Source organism: Eublepharis macularius, chromosome 6 (genome assembly GCF_028583425.1).
Source record: "Eublepharis macularius isolate TG4126 chromosome 6, MPM_Emac_v1.0, whole genome shotgun sequence".
In the NCBI taxonomy this organism is placed as follows: Eukaryota; Metazoa; Chordata; class Lepidosauria; order Squamata; family Eublepharidae; genus Eublepharis; species Eublepharis macularius.
Genome location: NC_072795.1, coordinates 81,131,018 through 81,150,715, shown reverse-complemented (window position 1 = coordinate 81,150,715; position 19,698 = coordinate 81,131,018). Strand labels below are relative to the sequence as shown.

The following is a 19,698-nucleotide window of genomic DNA, read 5'->3' as shown; positions in this document are numbered from 1 at the left end:
TCTGTCTCAGCACCTGCCACCTAAGACCCTTTTTTAAATTGGCAGTGTCAGCGATTCTGCCTGAGACTTTCTGCACATAAAGCATGAAATCTTTCATTGAGCTACATCCTCTCATTTGTGGCGCAGTTCTTCCTTTTTCTATGCAAGATGAGAATGACCAGGGTAAAAGGAGTGTATGCATGCATGCACTTGAGATTCTTACCAGGTCGAAATTTCTAACTAGAAAGTGTTGCTTGATTAGGTTCTCTGCCACACATCCCCATTTCCTTGTGCTGCCCTATAATGAATTTTCCCACATAATTCAAATATATGCCATCTATACCACTTGGGTGGGGGTATTTAAGTTACAGTGCTAATTCTTGCTGTAAAATTAATGTCAGAAATGTTTTCTCTAAATATTTCCAGGGGAAGGTCTGACACTACCCATATAAGTAACTAATCATAAAGATCAGGTTTCTGCCAGATGGTCTGCTGGACTTATGACAAATTATCTGATCAGTATCCATTTTAGAGGTCTGCACTGCTCAGCCCCATGAGAGTTTTTTTCATTAGCTTAAACAGCTGTAGAATCTCTGCTGGATCTATGTGAAATAAACTTACTGAGAAGCTTATCTTTTATACCACAATTAAATATTAAGGGTCTTGCCATCTGATCTTTTGATAGCAGAAGCAGAGAGGTTTTCTTTGAGTTAATGATTTTATGCAAAATAAACTAAAACATTACTCTTTTTATTAGGCAAAAACTTGATAGATATATACAGATAATCGTAAATCCCACTATTACAAAAAAACACATGCAATAAAGATCAGTTTTCCTAACATTTCTCAAATTTGGCTAAATAAGGCAAACCAGGTTTTAAACTGATTGGCAGATTATTGTATAAATTTTTGAAGTCCTCCCCCCACCCCCAACACAGAAACCTCACCTGAAATCTTCTCTGATGGGAAGCTTCAAGCAGAAATCCTGATTAGCCCCTTACATGACACTTACAAGGCTAAAAATGGCAGTTGTTCACAATATGAAAGATAATTAAATCTATTTCTTCAGCTACTCTTTCTAGTTTAAAGGCAGTCCTGAACTTTTCCTGACCATCACCTGACCCTACAGAAGTTATGAAACAACATAAAATACATCTGATTAACATAAACCCCTATGATTAAAAATAATGAATACATATTTAAACAGTTATCCTACAGCTTAATTAAGATATGATTTAGTCTGTGGTCTGGTCTCTGGTAATGAGATTGAAATCAGAAAGAGATTTCAATTCTAACATGATCATCACTCATGTTTTAATAGAGACTGTATCCAGAATTCAATAAAAAGGTTACTTCCTGTTTAAGCTTTAGCTTTGTTTTCTCTCCTCCAGCAATTTAATAATAGACACCTCTTTTATCTTTCTGGACTTGCATGTAGCTGATGTTCACACTTTTCTATTTCAGACAAAAATATGTCCTTTAATCCTTCCAAGTTTAATACTAACATTGTGTTTTTACTTTCAGTCTCTTAATGTTTTCCCAGATTGAGTAACTATCATTATAGGTGGAAAAATATGAAATCTTTGAATAAAATACATACATTGTTTAAAAATTATTAATTTCTGCATTTAAATTGATTTGATTTTTGATACAATAGACTTATTAAAAGAGTCACATAATCTGTATGTTACTAGGCATGGGTATAAGGAGTAAAATAAAGATTCTAAATTTTATCTCTTACAGACACTAAGACATTATAAAATATTCCAGCCACAATAAATAACATCATCCCATCCATTCTCAAACGACAGTGCCCAAAGATATCGAAATAGCCCTCCCTCACAATGGAGAACTCCACAATCACATATTTTGATTGTAATAAGAAAGTTAGCTCCTGAAGATCGGTTGGAACTAGGGAGGCTTTGTTTAAACTTGGCCCACGAGGATACCCTCTGAACTTCCTGTGACAAAGTGTTCCAAAAGATTTGTTAGTAGTGCCTTAAACTTCAAATAGTGGAAAGTTTTAGGTGGTAAAGTCATTTAAACAGTCCTATTACTTTTTTAAAAAAAATTATAAGCGAATAGTCTTCCAGCTTTATTGTTCATTTCAAAATAACTGTTTTATATACAAAAGTTTTTTATTAATATTTTCTATGTCGACTTCTGTTTGCTTCCCAGTCTCCCAATGATGGTAAAATCTTTATAAATTTTTGCAGCAGGTTAACATCCCTCAGTTATCAGATTCAAACAGGATCTTCCAATTAAACTTCAAGAGGTTGTTGACACAATAAACTGAAGAAGAACAAGGCTCCAGGTTTAGATTCCAGAGCTCTAAATGCAATATTGCATTATATTGCATTTATCTTCTTGTTTGGAAGCAAAAATGATTGTAATTACAAAGCCAGGTAAAGATGTAGCTAAAGTCATACCATCCTGTTTGTCTGCTGAATTAATGATTGTAAAATCTTGACTACCATCCTAGCAACAAGACTGAAAAACATTATTTCAAAATACATAAATCCTGATCAATCTGGATTTATTCTTGTTAATCTACCTTCAGTATAAGGAAAGTGATAAATTTAACTGAAATAGTTAAGAAGAGGAAAATAAAACCAATGTTTCTATTTATTGATCAACCTTTGGCTGAGTAGAGCATAAGGTTTTAATAAAGAGTCTAGAGGCTTTTAGGTTTGGTGAAAAAAATTGGATTGGGAAAGGATTCTTTACTCTCATTCATGAGTAAAGCTAAGTCTAAATGATGAAAGGGGCATTTAATCATTTAAAGGGCCCTTGCCTGCCACTTGAAAGCAGCAGGGCCCTTTAAACAGCCCAAACCCCACAAACCCCAGCCCTCATCATCCCTCATCATTGTGGTGATGTCAATGATGGTGTAGTGAATCAGTGTGCAGAGTACTGTACACAGTGCAATAAACATGTTTCTACTTTGCAGAGCTTACAGTCTACAGTTTGAGAGCCAGTTTGGTGTAGTGGTTAAGAATGCAGTACTCTAATCTGGAGAACTGGTTTTGATTCCCCACTTCTCCACTTGAAGCCAGTTGGGTGATCTTGGGCTAGTTACAGCTCTCTGGAGCTCTCTCAGCCCCACCCACCTCACAAGGTGTTTTGTTGTGGGGATAATAATGACATACTTTGTAAACTGCTCTGAGTGGACATTAAGTTGTCCTGAAGGGTGGTATATACATGTTGTTGTTGTTGTTGTTGTTGTTGTTGTTGTTATAAAAGACTAGAGGGATATGGAAGTGGGGATAAATGGGAAAGGAATATGTGTAGGAGCATTCTCATTCCACTTTGGCCCTGAGAAGAGGGGCCTAAATGAATAACAGGTAAAGTGGAATCTCAGGGCCAATGTCTATAAGTCTTGGTGACCCACATAGCTGCAAAAGGTCTTGTGAGTCAGACTTGTGCTGGGTGGTCTGTACTAAAAACTTAATCACCAGGCACATGCAGGCCTAATTTAGATTGGTGGGAAGCTAACATGTCCTAATAGCTATGTATCAGTTTTCCCTGTGGCACAAATAGACGCTCCCAGGGGCCATATCATGTGTAGAGAAAGTTATGGGGGAACCCCTTTCTTTGTAGTCCTGATCCAAATTAGGCACACATGCAACTGAGTGTTATGTTCTAAACACAGAACTCCCAGACCATGTCTGTCAGCCAGATACAAGGGCTTCACAACATTTGTGGTGGTTCTCAGTCTGCCATTCCCTTGGTATTAGCCATAGTTCTTCCATGTGTCCTTTAATATATCACATGTTTAAGACCTGATTAATACCACAGCCAAGCTTAGCTATAATAATTAATTGTATGCTGATGGACCTAATACAAGCAGTGATTTCTTACTTGTTTCCTATAAGCAATTCACAATTGCTTAGTTATTCTGAGAAGCTGTATTTAGTTACATTGAGTACCAAAGGCAAGAATTCAGAACTTTTTCTCAGACGATAACGGTGTAATGGCATTATGTGTTTGCCAGATACATTCAGGCAGAAAGGAATTCTTGAAAAATAACATATTCAGACCATGACTTATTCTGTAGGATCACATATGCACAAATGTAACAGGAGCTAACATTGCACTAAAGCAAGTGACATGCGTGCTAAAATTTCTAACTACAACATAACTATGAACCAATCATACTGTAATTAAGTACACTGATATTGTGATGTCATAATTGTTATAAAAACTCTGCTGCTCAAAGGAGGCACTAGAGGGAGACAATTGAGGGAGGGTTTCTGGTTCCCTCCGGCTGTTGCAACAACTAAATAAATTTAACGCTCTTCTTACTCCTGGGCCTGGCCTCCAGTGTCTTATTGGGTGGGGCACTGGAGGAGATAGCCTTTTGCAGGCATAACACTTGTTCTAACTTCTGTTGTCTACTCCTTCTTTCCAACAGAAACAGCCTTAGATCCTGTGAAGAATTTTATTCCCTGCTAAATTAGCCTTGTATGTGATTACCCAAATCTGTAACTTTTGCTAACATTGCACCACTGAGCCTTACCCACATTACAGCAGCTCAACCACTAGCTTGAGGTTGCTTGCTAACAGACCAACTGGTATTAGCCAGTTTTAACCCTTTAGATATGTAAGAGAGTTACAAAACACTTTACCTGACTACTAATGATGGTATGGTAAACAACATAGTTAATGTATAACAACTGGGATAATTAATTAGATGTATAACTAACAGTGACAGTAGCATTTTGCTTGAGACATTGTATGTTATTCTTTTATTAAATTAGCAACCCATATCAATTAGGCTTGCAATGCCAGAACATTAATTGAAAAAAGCAATAACATCATTATATATAGACTTCACATCACAGCATTTGTGATTACTGTTTTTGAAATGCATGTCTAATAATGAATCAGTATTATGTTAAAATGTAGCTAAGTCTTGTTTTAAAGCACAGCTTTTTTGGACAACAGATATGTAAAATCTCCTGCCTTCCTTAAAGACTGTGCCTCTCAGAACCAGCTCCAGCTCAGGGGGGTCTTAGCAAGTGCCCTATGGTGGGCCGGGGCCTTACGCTACTGCTGTCTGTGGCAGTGACTCCTAATCTTCCTGTCCATGTGAAGGGGACAAGTGTGGTGGTGCTCACCTACCCACTAACTTGTAGGGGAGAAGGCGGGTGAGTAATGGACAGCAGCTGCTCTTTGCCGCCTACTTGCCTCCTTGAATGGGCAATAATAATACAATGGCAAGGAGCAGCCATTTCCACCTACTCTGTCCCCCTATGTGACAGACAGAGGTGAATCACTACCACCCAGTGATGGAAACTGGTGCTCAAAAAGCAAGAAAGAACCAATTTTTATTATGACCTAGAGAGCACAGGCAAGTGGTAGTGGTGGCAGCAGCAGCTGCTGCTTTTCTGCAGTGGCAAATTAGGATTCATTAGTAAGCTCTTTGGGGTGCTGGGTTTTGGAATATGACTGAGGATGGCCATCCCAGTGCTGGTGCCTCCATTGCTGTATGCCAGATTTTCTGAGCAGTCATTGCCCCCAGATGATAACTAGAGATGGGCATGAACCGAAATATGAACCAAAACTAACCGGTTTGCGAACGAGGGGCAGGTTCATGAAAGTTCATGGTTCATGAAATTTGATGAACCACATGGTTCAGTTCCTTCGTGCCCTTCTCTAATGATAACACATCCATTGCCATTATGCTCGGTGCCTGGAATGTGACTGCATAAAATGTATGAACAATTATTGAATATGCCTTGGGCTTTTACTAATATGAACTCCATTCTTCCCCCCTGTTTGGGGAACTTACCTTAAAAAAAATTCTCAGTGCTAAATTGCTTTGTGTGCAATCTCTGCACTGAAGCTTCCAGATTGTTATTATGTAAGAACAAGATAGGGGACTTTGAGGAAGTTTGATAAGATGAGAACAATTTTGAAACACTACTCTCCCCCTGCCCCCGGTTTCTAGGCTCCTGTCGTGAGACTTGAGAAACTGATGTCCCCTCTCCCTTACTGGCTTATAATAATAATAATTAAAGCAGCAAAATCAGGCTATCCACACAAGGTAGGGCTTTTTACTAATCAGGGTACTCCCAAGATATACAGAAAAACAAGATAAGATTAAAAAAAAATATTCTTAACAAGGAATGAATGTGTTCCAGGAGGCATGGAATGCTGAGAGCTGCAAAAAAGGAGGAGTGATTGCTTTCAGGCAGAGAAGCTGTTGCCAGCCGGAAGAGAATTTGAGTTTGAGTTTTTGTATAATTCATTCAAGCTATCCGTGTGCTACAGTTGAGAAACATAAATGCATATAGAGGTTGCCCAGTGGACCTTGTGATCTAGTAACTTCTGTGAACTAACTTGCAAGGCAGGGAGAACTTTTTAAAAGATAAAAACAATAAAAGCAGGAAGGTAACCACTGCCCTGCCATTGTATTCAATATTTGTGCTATTTTTGTTTGAGGGAGAGGTGTAATTTTTTTTAAACTATGTACACATATAAATGAGTGAGACTGCACTGTGGCTATTCCTCCATATCCATTATACATAGAATGGATATTGTGCTTTTGTCACTGGATCAGGGCTTGAATGAGTATTTTACAAAGGCTAAAATATGGTTGGGGCACACTTTGTCTGATTGTGCAGAAAGAGCCTTTAACACCGAGAACAAAAATTGGTCAATTTCAATTTAATCAGCATGTAACAAGTCACAGAGGCTAGCTTTTACACACTGGTAGAGTTCTTGCAGTTCTAAAATATGCTTATCCCCTAACATTCCAAGCAGTCATGGTGGTTGCTTCAAGATCACTGATTTATTTATTCATTTGCCTATTATTTTGCATTCTAAAAGGTGCTCATGGCATCTTGGTACAAATACATAATAATAACTTTTTTTTCCCTTTAGGCATTTTAAAAGCTTTTTGTCAAAGAAAGAAATGACAACAAACCCCTTATATTTGGTCAAATATTGACTTAGCAGTGCCTGTTTAAAATTAATATCATGCTTTGTAGATTTGTAGAAAGCACAGATACCGTGAGGGTTTTTTATTTTCCATTTGTATTTTGTTTGTTTACCAGCAGCTCTATTCTACCAAATACATACCGTAGAAATGAGGGGACAATATAGAGGCACCCTGCTGCGTAGCATTGTTCTCTGGAGAGTAATGCACCATGTTAACATTTCTAACCCTTCAATTTTTTTATTGTGTGAGAAGGCTTTATTTTGTCACACATGTCACTGTGCCATGTTACCTTTTAATATTCAGATCTTGAGTGTTTTGCACTATGCCTTGTCAACAGCAATAGAGAAATAAATAATACGTTGGGTGGTGGTAGTTTTTTTTTTTTTTGAAGGTGTGACTTTTCTGTCTCTGCCTTGAAATGTTTGAGCACGCTCTTGTCAATAAGGTGAACTGTTTATCAGTTAACTCCGGCTCCTTTTATAATGCATGTCATATGAACTCCTGTTTATGCCCTTGTGTTCCTCTCAAATCAGTGGGCAACATGGAACCTAAGAGCTCTAAAGCACGAACTGAAAATACAGTTGTGTTGTCCTCAAGGAGAAAAAATAGTGATTGTGTCTTAACTTTGTGAAAGGTCCCTCATGTCAATGATTCGTAAGAAGTCTCATCCAAACAGCAACACAACCAAGAAAGAAAAGGCACCTCTGCAAGAATCAGGTACTTCTCATTCTTTCCAGTGAAATGAATCCTTTGTCAGAGTATTTAAACAGTTTCTGTGCCTTCTAGACAATTAGTTTAAATAAACAAACCTTCTATTTGAAGAATCACCATATTAAGTACTGATCAGGTTAGCAAACCTCATCAGTGATTGTTCTCATCTGTGACTAATAGCGGAAGGTGTTACAAAAAGACTGAAGCATATTCAAAAAGAAGCCCAAAGCCAAGAAATCCTGTACACAATGACTGAATCTCAAGAGGAGCTGGCTCTGTTTTGTAGCTGAATCTTCCCAACATTCGCAGCCAAGTTCCAGTGTTTGTTTGTTTCTCTATTTTGCCACAATTCCACATCCGGTTATTGTTATACTTTTTTTGTTTTGCAAGCAACAGGACTCTCTGCATCTCCCTCACTTGTCTATCTTTGTCCACCCACAGGTCTATTTGCTCCATCTCGGGTTTCTTCTCTTATTTCTCAGTCACAGAGGCTTCTGTACATGATGTACATGATGTTATCTTCTTTTTTCATTGGTGAAAGGCATTAGTAAATCTAAAATTATTAAGTATATAGAATAAGCTCTGTTGTGTAAAAAAAGGAAAAAACATTTTGGAGTATCCAGCTTTTTGGAGTTCTTTGAGAATGTAAAAGAGAATGTGAATAGGTTATCTTGTGGACCTGCTTGGAGTTCTATGTCATTTGTTTTTGAGCACAAAGCCTCCTCCATAAATTTAATCATGATAAGATCAAGTGATTCATTGTTTTATGAAATGGTAACTGGATAAGGAATAAGGAACTGGAAGCAGAGCATAAAAGTAAATGAAAGGAATGGAAATAGCAGTGAATTCCCCCTAGGACCAGTGCTTCATAGCGTTTTCATAAATGCCCTGGATGACTTTGCTTTGTAGCAGTTGGTCACAGATCTCACTAAAGAAGTAGTGACCCCAGACCTGGTTCTGAGTAGAGCTCAAGACCAGTGTGAGATGTAGACATTATTCCTATTGAGAACAGTGAGCACAGTTCTATTAAGTTTCACATTTTATTTATTTGTTTGTTTGTTTGTTTGTTTGTTTTCGATTTATATTCCACCTTCCCCACATTTTTAGCAGGCTCAGGGCAGGGATATTGGTGGTGGGGAAGGGCCTAATCCACCGTTAACTGGCCAGAGGGGCTCCGCCTAGCACTGCCCATATGGGCGGAACAGCTCCGTCTTACAGGCCTGGAGAAAAGATAAAAAATCTTGCTGTGCCTTGGTCTTATTAGACAGAGCGTTCCACCAGGCTGGGGCCAGGACTCAGAAGACCCTGGCCCTGGTTGATGCCAGGCGGGCCTCCCTGGGTCCAGGGACCTTTAGCAGATGTTTCTCACTGGAGCGGAGAGTCCTCTGGGATTCATATGGGGAGAGGCAGCTAACACAGTGCCGGCACTATATGCTCATGCATCGGCAAACCTGTGATAACATGCACCACCTCATTCTGCACCAGTTGCAGCCGCCAGATGAGGTTCAGGGGAAGCCCTGTGTAGAACATGTTACAGTAGTCTAATCTAGAGGTGACCATTGCCTGGACCACTGTAGTCAAGTCATGGGACAAGAGATAGGGGACGAGCTGCCTGGCCTGTCGAATATAGAAAAACAAGGGCCTGGCAACTGCCGTGCTCTGGGCCTCCATTGTCAAGGAGGCATCCAAGATCACCCCCAGGCTCCTGACTCTTGGGGCTGGCGTAAGCACTGCCCCATCAAGTGCAGAAAGCTGGGTCCCAAATCCACGTTTCTGCGACTCAGGTACATGGTCTCTGTCTTTGCAGGGTTTAATTTCAGCCGACTTTGTTTTAACCATACAGCCATGGCTTCAAAAGCATGCTCCAGGACATCTGGGGCAGATCCAGTCTGGCCATCCATCAACAGATAAAGCTGGGTGCCATCCACATATTGGTGGCACCCAAGCCCGAAACTCCACACCAACTGGGTGAGGGGGCGCATATAGATGTTAAACAGTAGTGGGGAGAGTATTGCCTCCTGCGGCACACCACATACTAGTGGCCGACAGGACGATAACTTATCCCCTAGCACCACCCTCTGTCCCCGACCATGAAGAAAGGAGACAAGCCACTGTAGTGCTGTCCCCTGAATTCCCACATCGGTGAGGCAGTGGGTCCAAAGATCATAATTGACCGTATCAAATGCCACTGAAAGATCTAATAAAATCAGCAGCGCCGATCCACCTCGATCCAGGTGTCTGCGAAGATCATCTGTGAGGGTGACCAGCAATGTCTCCACCCCGTGTCCCGAGTGAAATTCAGACTGGAAGGGATCTAGGGCCAAGGTCTCCTTCAGGAAATTCTGCAGTTGGTTCTCTGCTGCCCACTCAATCACCTTTCTCAGAAACGGGAGGTTCGAGACTAGGCAGTAACTGAGTGGGTCGGCTGGATCCAACGATGGTTTCTTTAAAAGAGGCCTCACCACAGCCTCCTTAAGTGCTCTGGGAAAAACCCAAGAGCTCAAGCACAACTTGAAAATGGCCTCCAAAGAATCCCGTAATCCGTCAACATTGGCTTTCACCAGCCATGATGGACACGGGTTCAGGAGGCATGTGGTAGGCTCATTCCCCGCAGAATCTAGTCCATGGGAAAGTTGCCCCAAAATTCCAAAATGATCACATTTTATTTCAGAATATGGAACTTTTAAAAAATGAGGGGACTAGTCAGAAGGAAGCTAAAAGAGAGAATAAAAAGTCAAATCTATCCAGTATTCTTGGAAACGTATTAAAACCACATAAAACCAAGTAAAGTACCTCAGGTAAATCTCCGTGGCCAGATGGCATACACCCAAGAGTTCTCCAGTAACTCAAATGTAAAACTGATCTTCTAACCAGCATAGGTAACTTACCACTAAACATGGCCTCAGTACCAAAGGATTGGAAACTAACAAATATTACACTGATTGTTTAGACAATTAATGGAGAATGTTTCCATGAATGACTACTAGCCGTAAGGATCAAAGGGAATCCTAACATTCAGGTGTAGCAAACCTCTGAATTCCAGTGCTAAGAGGCAACATTAGGGAAAGGCTTCAGCCTCTATACCCTGTTTGTTCACCACCCAAGGTGAATGTTTGACCACTGTGTGACACAGGATACTGGACTAAATGGACAATTGGTCTGATCCAGCATGGCACTTCTTTTATCCTTTGACTCAGGATGAACAATGAAGCAATCAAGTTTATGGATTGTACCAAAGAGTATAGAATGGTGGGCTTGTGGGCTATGAAAGCTGTAAAAATATCTTTCCTAACAGGATGTGGTGATGACCAGTAGCTTAGATGGTTTTAAAAGAGAATCATGCAAATTCATGGAGGGTAGAAAGAGGAGACTTGTTGGCAGCCACAAAGAGTTCTTTCCACTCAAATGATTTCATAGGAAGGAAGAGGCCTTTATAAAATACGCAGGTCTAACAACACATGAGTTAAGGCAAACCAGCCCTTTGGTGTTGGGCCAAGCATCTAATGGCTAGAAAGCGTATAGGTTCAGACCTCCTTGAGTCAGCTAAGTTAACAGGGGCATGCACTGATCAGCTATTAAAGAAAGCAGAAGAGGGTACACATGTAGCTCTCGTGGCTCTTTTAAATAGTTTCTCTCTGGCACATTTCCTTGGACTCAATTAGATTTATTGTAGGCTCTGAGATGGGGTAGCATAGCACTTGTGAGAGTATGAGTAGAGCTACTTAATCTCTATCTGCTGGGGATCTAATGAAGCATCCCCTAGAAAAATACAGACCATTGCTCTCCACCCCAACTAGTGCTCTGATTTTAGGATCCCATGGAGAAGAAAAGAAATCCTGACTGGATATGATATCTATCCTAGGTATTCCAACATTATTTCCTTGGCCTATGCAGCCTAGAATTACTTTATGGGGATCCTAGTTTTTTCAGATACATCCTTAAGCCAATGGGATCCCATCCTGGAACTATTACTGTTTTGTAGAAACCAGATTAAAACATTGCACATCTTTGAGAGGAAGAGACTACATAAGTTCCTATACTTCTAGATGTTCAGAAGGCAGTCTACTCACCCAGCAGTGTGAGACTAGTTAGCACTGATGAGCTTATGAATGGTAGGTCATGGGAGAGCCCCCACCCACCAGGGATGTTCTTCACATGTATTATCAATATATGGATTTTTTTCCTTAAATTGACTGTTAAGGTTGACCTTCAGTTATGTAGTCTTGTTGAGAATGTTGCAATAGCAGGTCACCAGCCTTCCTGTTTTTCCATTTGTGATCTCAGAGGGTAAGGAACTCCTTCTTTCCCTGTTTTTTGACAAGCTGATGGTGCTATCCCAGGTACAACGACTGCCCTCTGGACACCTAGAAGAATGGGAAATGCAGAGAGTTAAGACAATTTTTTTTCTTCAGTCTTTTAAATTTTTTCATCCTGCTCCCTTCTTTCTCTCTTCTGCTAAATTCAACCACAGAAGCACAAACATTTTCCTATTCTTGATAGTTTTCATACTTGGGCACAGGCAGTCCATGTGGTGTGGCTGCCTGTCTGCCTACAACCAGAAAAACTGGCATCAATATCACCATTTACCTCAGAATCTAGAGGGTGGAGGAACACTGCAGGCTTAGTTGGCAACAGAGGCATTCTCGCATGTCTATTCACATTTTTGCTAGGCTTTGGTGAGCCTGTTAGGCACACTTGATGAGACTTGATATCCGTTATCAGATATTTTGTCTTTTAAAACTTTTACAAATAGCCAGGGGTTTTTTTTTCTGGGAAAAGAGGTGGCGGAACTCTCAAGAGGGAAACGAGGAAGAAACACATGGGTTTCTTTGAAATATTATCATTTTCAAGCACTATTGCCGAGTATTTTCAAGAGGTGCCGGAACTCCATTCTACCACGTTCCCCCTGAAAAAAAGCCCTGCAAATAGCCATGCTGGGCCCAGGGAGAGGGTGGGATTTGGGCCTGCGGTGCTATGAAAGGAGGACTGGTTTTTCCTCTCATGCCTTTCTCCTGAAGTAAATTGGCCCTGGGTAGCACCATCTGCCACATTAAAAGAAACATACAACCCCCCCCCCCCATGTTTTCCATACTAGGTCACATAATACTGTCTGGTATGTGTGGGAGGGAGTTAAATCCTCACTCAGTGCTGTGATACCAATCTAATTTGTCCCCTACATCTGGAAGTGGACTGGCCATTTATCTTGCTGGAAAAGTTTCTCATGTGCCACTGCCTTGGAGTGCCACTGGCAGCCAGGAGCATAGAGGCAAGCTCTCATGGCTCCTCCAGCACTGCAGGGGCCATTCAGCTGAAATATGGCCAGTGTCACCACCAATGAGTCTCAGCTCAATCACTGCCTTTTCCTGCACTGCTGCCAATGGGCAGCCTGGCTTTTCCTTGTGCATTTTAAGTTCACAGTCTATCCCTACCTGCATCTGCTATTTGTAAAAATTTAAAGATCCAGGGGGCCCAATTGTGGATCTCCAGTATCTCATGCAGTTTGGCCCTTAAATGTTTAAACATATAGTTATTCATATAACAAAAAATTATCAAATAAAAATTAAAAGAGCATTTTCCTATATAGAGGTGGCAAGCAGCTGGAAAGTATAGATATATGGAATTTCTACAGGTTTGGGCACAGGTAGTTAAGGAGAGGGCAGTTCTTACCTATGGGCCTTATTAGAGTTGGTCTTCACAAGATAACAGATGTCCTCTGCCTTAAAAAAACAATGTGAGCACTCAAGACTAGATTTTATCTGAGAAGAAACCTTTCAGTTTCTTTCTCTGGGAATTGTTTGTCCTGCTATTACCCTTTTAGCTAAAAGGTTCCATTGGTTCATTTATGCAATCACCACACTTTTTTACAGCAATGTCCTTTACTATTGTAACCTCCTTTCTTCATTATAGTTTGTCATGCCTTAGAAAGTTTTATTACATTAGACAGTTTTCTGTTTGTATTATTTTCCAGTTTTGTAATCCTAGTTTTTTCTTTATTAGAGGCCCTTACTTTCTAATTGGATTGCTTTTCATATTTTGCAATCTACCTTGAATCACAGTGAGAAAGGTGGGCTATAAATGAAGTTAATAATAATAATAAAGTGCCAAACAGGCTTTATGCTTATTAATTCTCCAGGTAAACCCAATGGTTTTGAGTGGATCAATGTCACCATCCTCAGTAGTGGCCACTTGTTACAGGGTTATGAAATAGACATAGCATGAAATTGAGTAAAACTGAGTTGTCTAAACATACATTTTACCTAGAATAGCTTGCTTAGCAAGAAGAAGACTTGTATACCAGAGTCTGAACCAGTATCACACAAACCATACATATAATTACAGCTTACAGGAAATGTCCTTCCAGTTGTCACTCAATTTGATGTCTTTCTGCACAGCCCTGGCAACTTTAAGGTCTCATGAATGTGCACTCACTCAGCTACTTGTATATTAAAAAACATAGATGTCTAGCTTGGAGAGTTACAATGCAATCCTAAGAACACTTTCCCAGCAGCAAGTCTCATTGAATAGTCCTAAGCAGAGATGGGCACGAACTGGAAAAAAACTGAACCATGTGGTTTGTGGCTCATCAAATTTCACGACCCACGAACTTTCACGAACCTTCCCCTGGTTTGCAAACCGGCTCATTTGGTTCGTGAAAACTTCAAATCCAGGTCAGAAAACCATCACTTCCGGGCCATCAGAAGGCCCGCAGGAAGTCCATCCTCTGTTGCTTAGGAAACTGATTGATTGGCACCAGGCTGTCTGTAGTGACGAACCAAAAAACAAAACAAACCAGCCTAAAGTTCGTGGAGGTTCATCAGAAATGGAATCTGACAAACCATGGTTTGTGAACCACGAACCAGCCAGGTTCATACTTAATTTTAGTTCATATTTTGGTTTGTGCCCATCTTTAGTCCTGAATAGGATACTGAGTAGACCTGCTTAGGATTTCTAAAATAGGAACTTTATCCCCTTGCACTATACTCCTTGGCACACAGCTCTCCACTGACTTCGTTGAAAATCTTCTCTGAGTGCAGAGCATAATGAGGCTTTTTTGTTCTTTAATATGTATTTTTAACAGCTCTGACCTTCCCTAACACTCAGAGTAAACTGCTCATTGCTAAATGATTCAACTGTATATTAAAACTGCAACAGCTGTCTCTTACCTCAGTTATTGTGTGTAGCTTCCAGCTTGCTGTGGATGTTCATTAAGGGCTTTAAATCTATAGTTTCTATTCTTCACAGACAAAATAGGCATTTATATTTGAAACAGATTGTCTGTATTGGACAGCTATTTAAAGTCAGGCTTTAATTTCCCAGAAGAACACTTTTTCTGTGGATCATCAATATTCTGAAAGAGATTGAGAGGGAGAAACAGACTGAGGGAGAAACAGACATGGCCTAGAATTTTCTAATTGCAGTGTTCTAATTAAATGGCTTCATTCCTCTTTCCTTGAACATAAACATATCCATATAAAGTTCTTTGCCTTCATTTGAGAAAGGGCTTTTTGCTTTCTTTGTGGAATAAAGGGTTACCTTTTTCTTTAAGGCAATGAAAATAACTCAAGTTGTTTCCTGTGTATTGATACATTTAAGTGTGCAAGCCTATCAGTCCTTATTCATGCTCATGTTCATAATTACCTCATTCAGGATAGTGTTCAAATTTTAGTAGTGGAGAATTGTGCCCAGGAGAGAGTATTTATTTCACCACTAGCCTGTGAGCTCATTGTCAATAGCAGGAATTTGAATCAAAGTGTCCTAGGTTATAGGGACCAAAGTAACACTCCCTTTAGTGATTTAGTTTCAGGTGGGTAGCCATGTTGGTCTGTAGTAGAAGATCAAGATTTGGGTCTAGTAGCACCTTAAAGACCAACTAGATTTCCAGGGTATGAGGTTTTCAACAGTCAGCGCCCCCTTCATCAGAGAGATGTCAAAGGCAGCTCTGACTCTCAGAAGCTCGTATTCTGGAAATCTAATTTGTTTTTAAGGTGCTACTGGATCCAGATCTTGCTCTTTGTGGACTTAGTTCATTTATCCTCTTTCACATTTCAATATAATGTGCTTAACATTGTGGACTGTTCATGTGCCACATATGTGCAATAGCCACCTCGTACACTGAATTAATTAATCTTGCAGAACCGCCACTCACTGGTCCTGAGGTGGGTTCATAGCTCTGTTTCACCCATAGCCTTACACTGAAAGGTCTGGAAGTTCCATACTTTATAACCACCATTGCTGTGAATACAACGAAGTGTTTAAAGATAGCTATGGGGCATTGATCTGTGTTGGGTGATCTTGAATATACATATATTTTAGAGACTATTCTAGAGCTCATTTCAGTTTCTGATGTCAACCAGAAGTTGTGTATTTCATCCGTGTGAACAGAATATGTCATTTAGTGTGCTGCTTTTGCAGTCTGCTGCTCAACTGCAAATGTTCATTTTTCTACCCAAATGTCTTCTGGAAGCAAAGAAGGATCTTCCTACTGAGGTTGGAATTCAGTTGCTAAGGTTAAAAATGGGGCTAAAGTAGTGGGGGAAGGAGGCTATTTTCATTTCATGAAAGGAAGGTGTTAATATATTGTACACAACTTATTTCTGGCTTTTCTTTGAAACTTGTGTCCTTTCTTTAGGATCCAGCAGTCTGTAGAAATCTTTTTTCCCCTTTACAGTGCTATAAAAAGAGCAGGCTCTTTACAGGTTTAAAGTTGCACGCATTTTAATGCACAGAAATCACATCTTTCTTAACTTCATCTGTACAGTAGTAAATGTACCAAACTTAGTGAAAGTAGTAGAAGGTATTTGCCGTTTACCTGTTTGGCAGAAAAGTAAATGGAGCAGTTCAAGTATCTCTGTCAAGTAATGCCAATTAACTGAACAAACAGATTATAGTAGGGTGAATTTAATATCCCATACACATAACTTGTACAAGAAGGATGTGGGGGGGAAGTGTAACTATGCTTTTCAGAGTCTGCTTGCAGACTACAGTGATAAATCTTGGCAGTAGGTCAAAGTTCTTATTTATTATTTAGCTTACAATAAGATTACTCAAATGTAGCTAAACAATACTGTAAACTTGTGCCAGGAACTTTTGCCTTTGTTTAAGATATCCCATCTGCTGTTCCATTCCCTGGAAGTCACATTGATTCCATTTTTTCGTCTTGCCTCCAACAAACACAACCAGCAGTTGAGCACTTCACCTATACAGTTCTTTGCTTTGTAACACTTCATCAGCAGCACAGTTGCTTTCTACTTATGGCACCATCAATGGTGTATGTCAGTGGTGGATGGAGGGTAACACCTCACAGCAGGAGTGGGAGGAGGGGAGAATGAGCATCTGAATCTGTTACTCTGCAAGCTATCCTTCCTGTTCCTGTGACATATTTTGAAAATCCATGCTCCAAGAAGCAAAGCAAGGGGTTTTTTTGTTTTACATCTAATACTAGGTGCAGTAGTTATGATATGAGTAAGGTATAGTGTTCCCACATCCCATTTTCTTTTTATTCACCAGTATACCCATGAAAGGCAAATTAAAAGAAAGAAATGTATTCTCTAATAGCAGGAACTTTCAGTGTTTTTAATTTGACCTGTATTTGTTTTGAAATAGGAGAAATAACAGATCTGAAGAGACAAGCAGTGGAAGAAATGATGGATAGAATTAAAAAGGGGGTTCACCTTAGACCTGTTAATCAGACGAGCCGTACTAAGAGAAAGGTTTGTCATTAGTAGCTCCTGCGATTAAAATGTGTGTGTAAGGAGAAGGGGAATGAATTGTGTGTAGAAATGGTTGAGCAGTGTATTTTTCTTATTACTGTGGCATATCTGCCCTGTCCTTCTCTGACAGAAGGGTCCTGAAAGTCCTCAGGCATTATTACTTTGTTCTCAGACAGAATCCTTTGTGTTTAGCTATTAAGAACCATCCTAGACATCCAGGCAAAAATTCCCTCCAGGGCCCTCTTTGCACGCCCACCCCAGACCTAACCAAGCAAACTGCAAAGTATGCCAAGCTCCCTGGGTCCCTGAATCACTCCCCCCTCACGGGTATCACAATGAAGCTGGAACCAGAAAAGCCCTTGGCAGTAGTAAAAGTGGCCACAAACATAATTTGAGTAGGCTTTTTGATGGCCTGATAGGCTTCTGCCATTTGTAGCTATCTAGGCTTGCTGAAAAGAATAGTATGTACATGTGACAGAATTATCTTCAGTATCCCTTCACTGTCCCATAGTTTATGCACATGAATTAGCATCAACAGAAAGCAGCAAAAAAAACAGTCTGGCTAGTGGGAAAAAAGAGTTTGATTATGTTAAACAGCAAGGAAAAGAGGAAGTAGCCTGCTATGCACTTCTGCCTCCCCACCCTAATTAAAGCTTCTGAAAGGATTATAAATATTTGACAAGTTCTGCTGTTTTAAGGCCTGCTGTATATTACATTGAGATCTGTGGTTGCATCTCTTAATATTCCCACCACCACCATCCCAAAAATATAGATGGAGCCACAGTATGTAGGGAGGAAGGGCTAACTCTTTTATTCTTCCCTCCCCTCTTGCCTTTGTTTTTACCTCTTCCCACCTGTAGCTTTGAACGGTCAAGATTTGTTCCATTTATATTGCTCTAATCCAATCAGTCACTGTACATTGAAACAAAGGCATTCCCAAGATTTTGTGCTGGTCCACCCACAAACCAGAATGAGGTAATGAGGCAGCAGAGTCCTGGGTGCAGAGGCAGTCAAATAGACTGCACCACTTTGTACTACAAGTGAAAGATTACGCTTTTAAAAGTTTCCTTGTATTAATAAATTAACAAAGTAGAAAATTATCACACAGTAACTTTTTTACATAGGGAGAGCACTAAAAATGTGTCACCACCTGCTGTCTGAAATGGTCTGGCCCAGTCTACCATCTTATTCTGCCTTATGGGTAGACCGGGGATTTGTAGTGGAATCCCACTGCTTGTACTTTTCTACCAGAATATGATTTCCCTCTTTATGCTTTTAAATGCTTTATTCAGTGTCTGCAAAAAAAATCTAGACAAATGCTTTTTTATTATTATTATTACAGCCAGAAGTTCCCAAGGCCTCTGAGAGTGCAGTGAAAGAACTAAAGGGAATTTTGGTAAAAAAAAATATTTTCTTTACATATTTGGTGGGAAATTGCCTTACAGGGAAAAGGATGGATAAGTTAGGGTTACCACTTCCATCTTGGGAAATTCCTGAAGTTTCGGAGGAATGGTGCATGAAAGGATGGAGTTTTGGGGGGGCCAGGAGCTCAGTAGGGATGTAATTCCTTGGATCACATAGGAATCAGAACAGGTACTAAATATCTACCATAATAAGATCTAACTTGCTCTTTGCAAATCTTTTGACTATTAGAATTAAAAGAAGCACTTTATAAAACCAGCTTCTAATGTATTCTCAAGACTAGTCATTAGCACAGTGAGACGGGAGAAATAGGATTTGGAGGCGTAATACTAAATACTTATATGCATATTGTTACTGTGTTAATTATGCATTTCTTGTAGGCTTCCATATAATTGTTATAAACAAAGTGATATTAATTTGTTCCATGTCAGGCTTGATATAAAACAGATTACTTTATTTGCAGTACTACCAGATTCGTAGCATGAGGACAATGCCAAGGAGTTCCTTGTTAATAATATACGTGCTCGGTTAAATTCAGAATATTAACAAAATGTAGGATTTAACATAATTGAAGGAAACATCCAGAATTAAGTGCTGTTTTGTTGGAGTCTCAGAAGATGTGCCAATTTAAAGAATTACATGTTGCATTTTCCATTTTCTTCCCAAGATTGTTGATATGTGCATTCCTAGGAACCGCAGTTTGTGTACACCCTCTGTGGGGAATATGATGGACTCTTCGGATAGGGGACAAATCTCATGGAATCTCCATTTCATGTTCCCAAGGCTGTAAGGAGCCTGAGTTGGAGTCAGAGAGTGAGTTTGATCTGGGATCACCTTGAATCCTGCAACCAATTAATGTTGCAAGACCTTAAAAAGTCCCTTGCACTGCATGTCATTCTGACTTATCAAAAGCTTTAGGAAGTGACAATG

General features: G+C 40.0%; 1 protein-coding gene across 1 annotated transcript in view; it reads left to right on the top strand.

Moving 5' to 3' along the window:
* Positions 1 to 19,698, top strand: part of SHTN1 (shootin 1) — a 147,383-nt gene that overhangs the window by 110,331 nt on the left and 17,354 nt on the right. Inside the window, exons 12-14 of the mRNA XM_054983737.1 lie at positions 7,560 to 7,642; positions 17,240 to 17,346; positions 18,689 to 18,742. Coding sequence (XP_054839712.1) covers positions 7,560 to 7,642; positions 17,240 to 17,346; positions 18,689 to 18,742 — 244 coding nt within the window. The remainder of the gene's footprint in view (positions 1 to 7,559; positions 7,643 to 17,239; positions 17,347 to 18,688; positions 18,743 to 19,698) is intronic.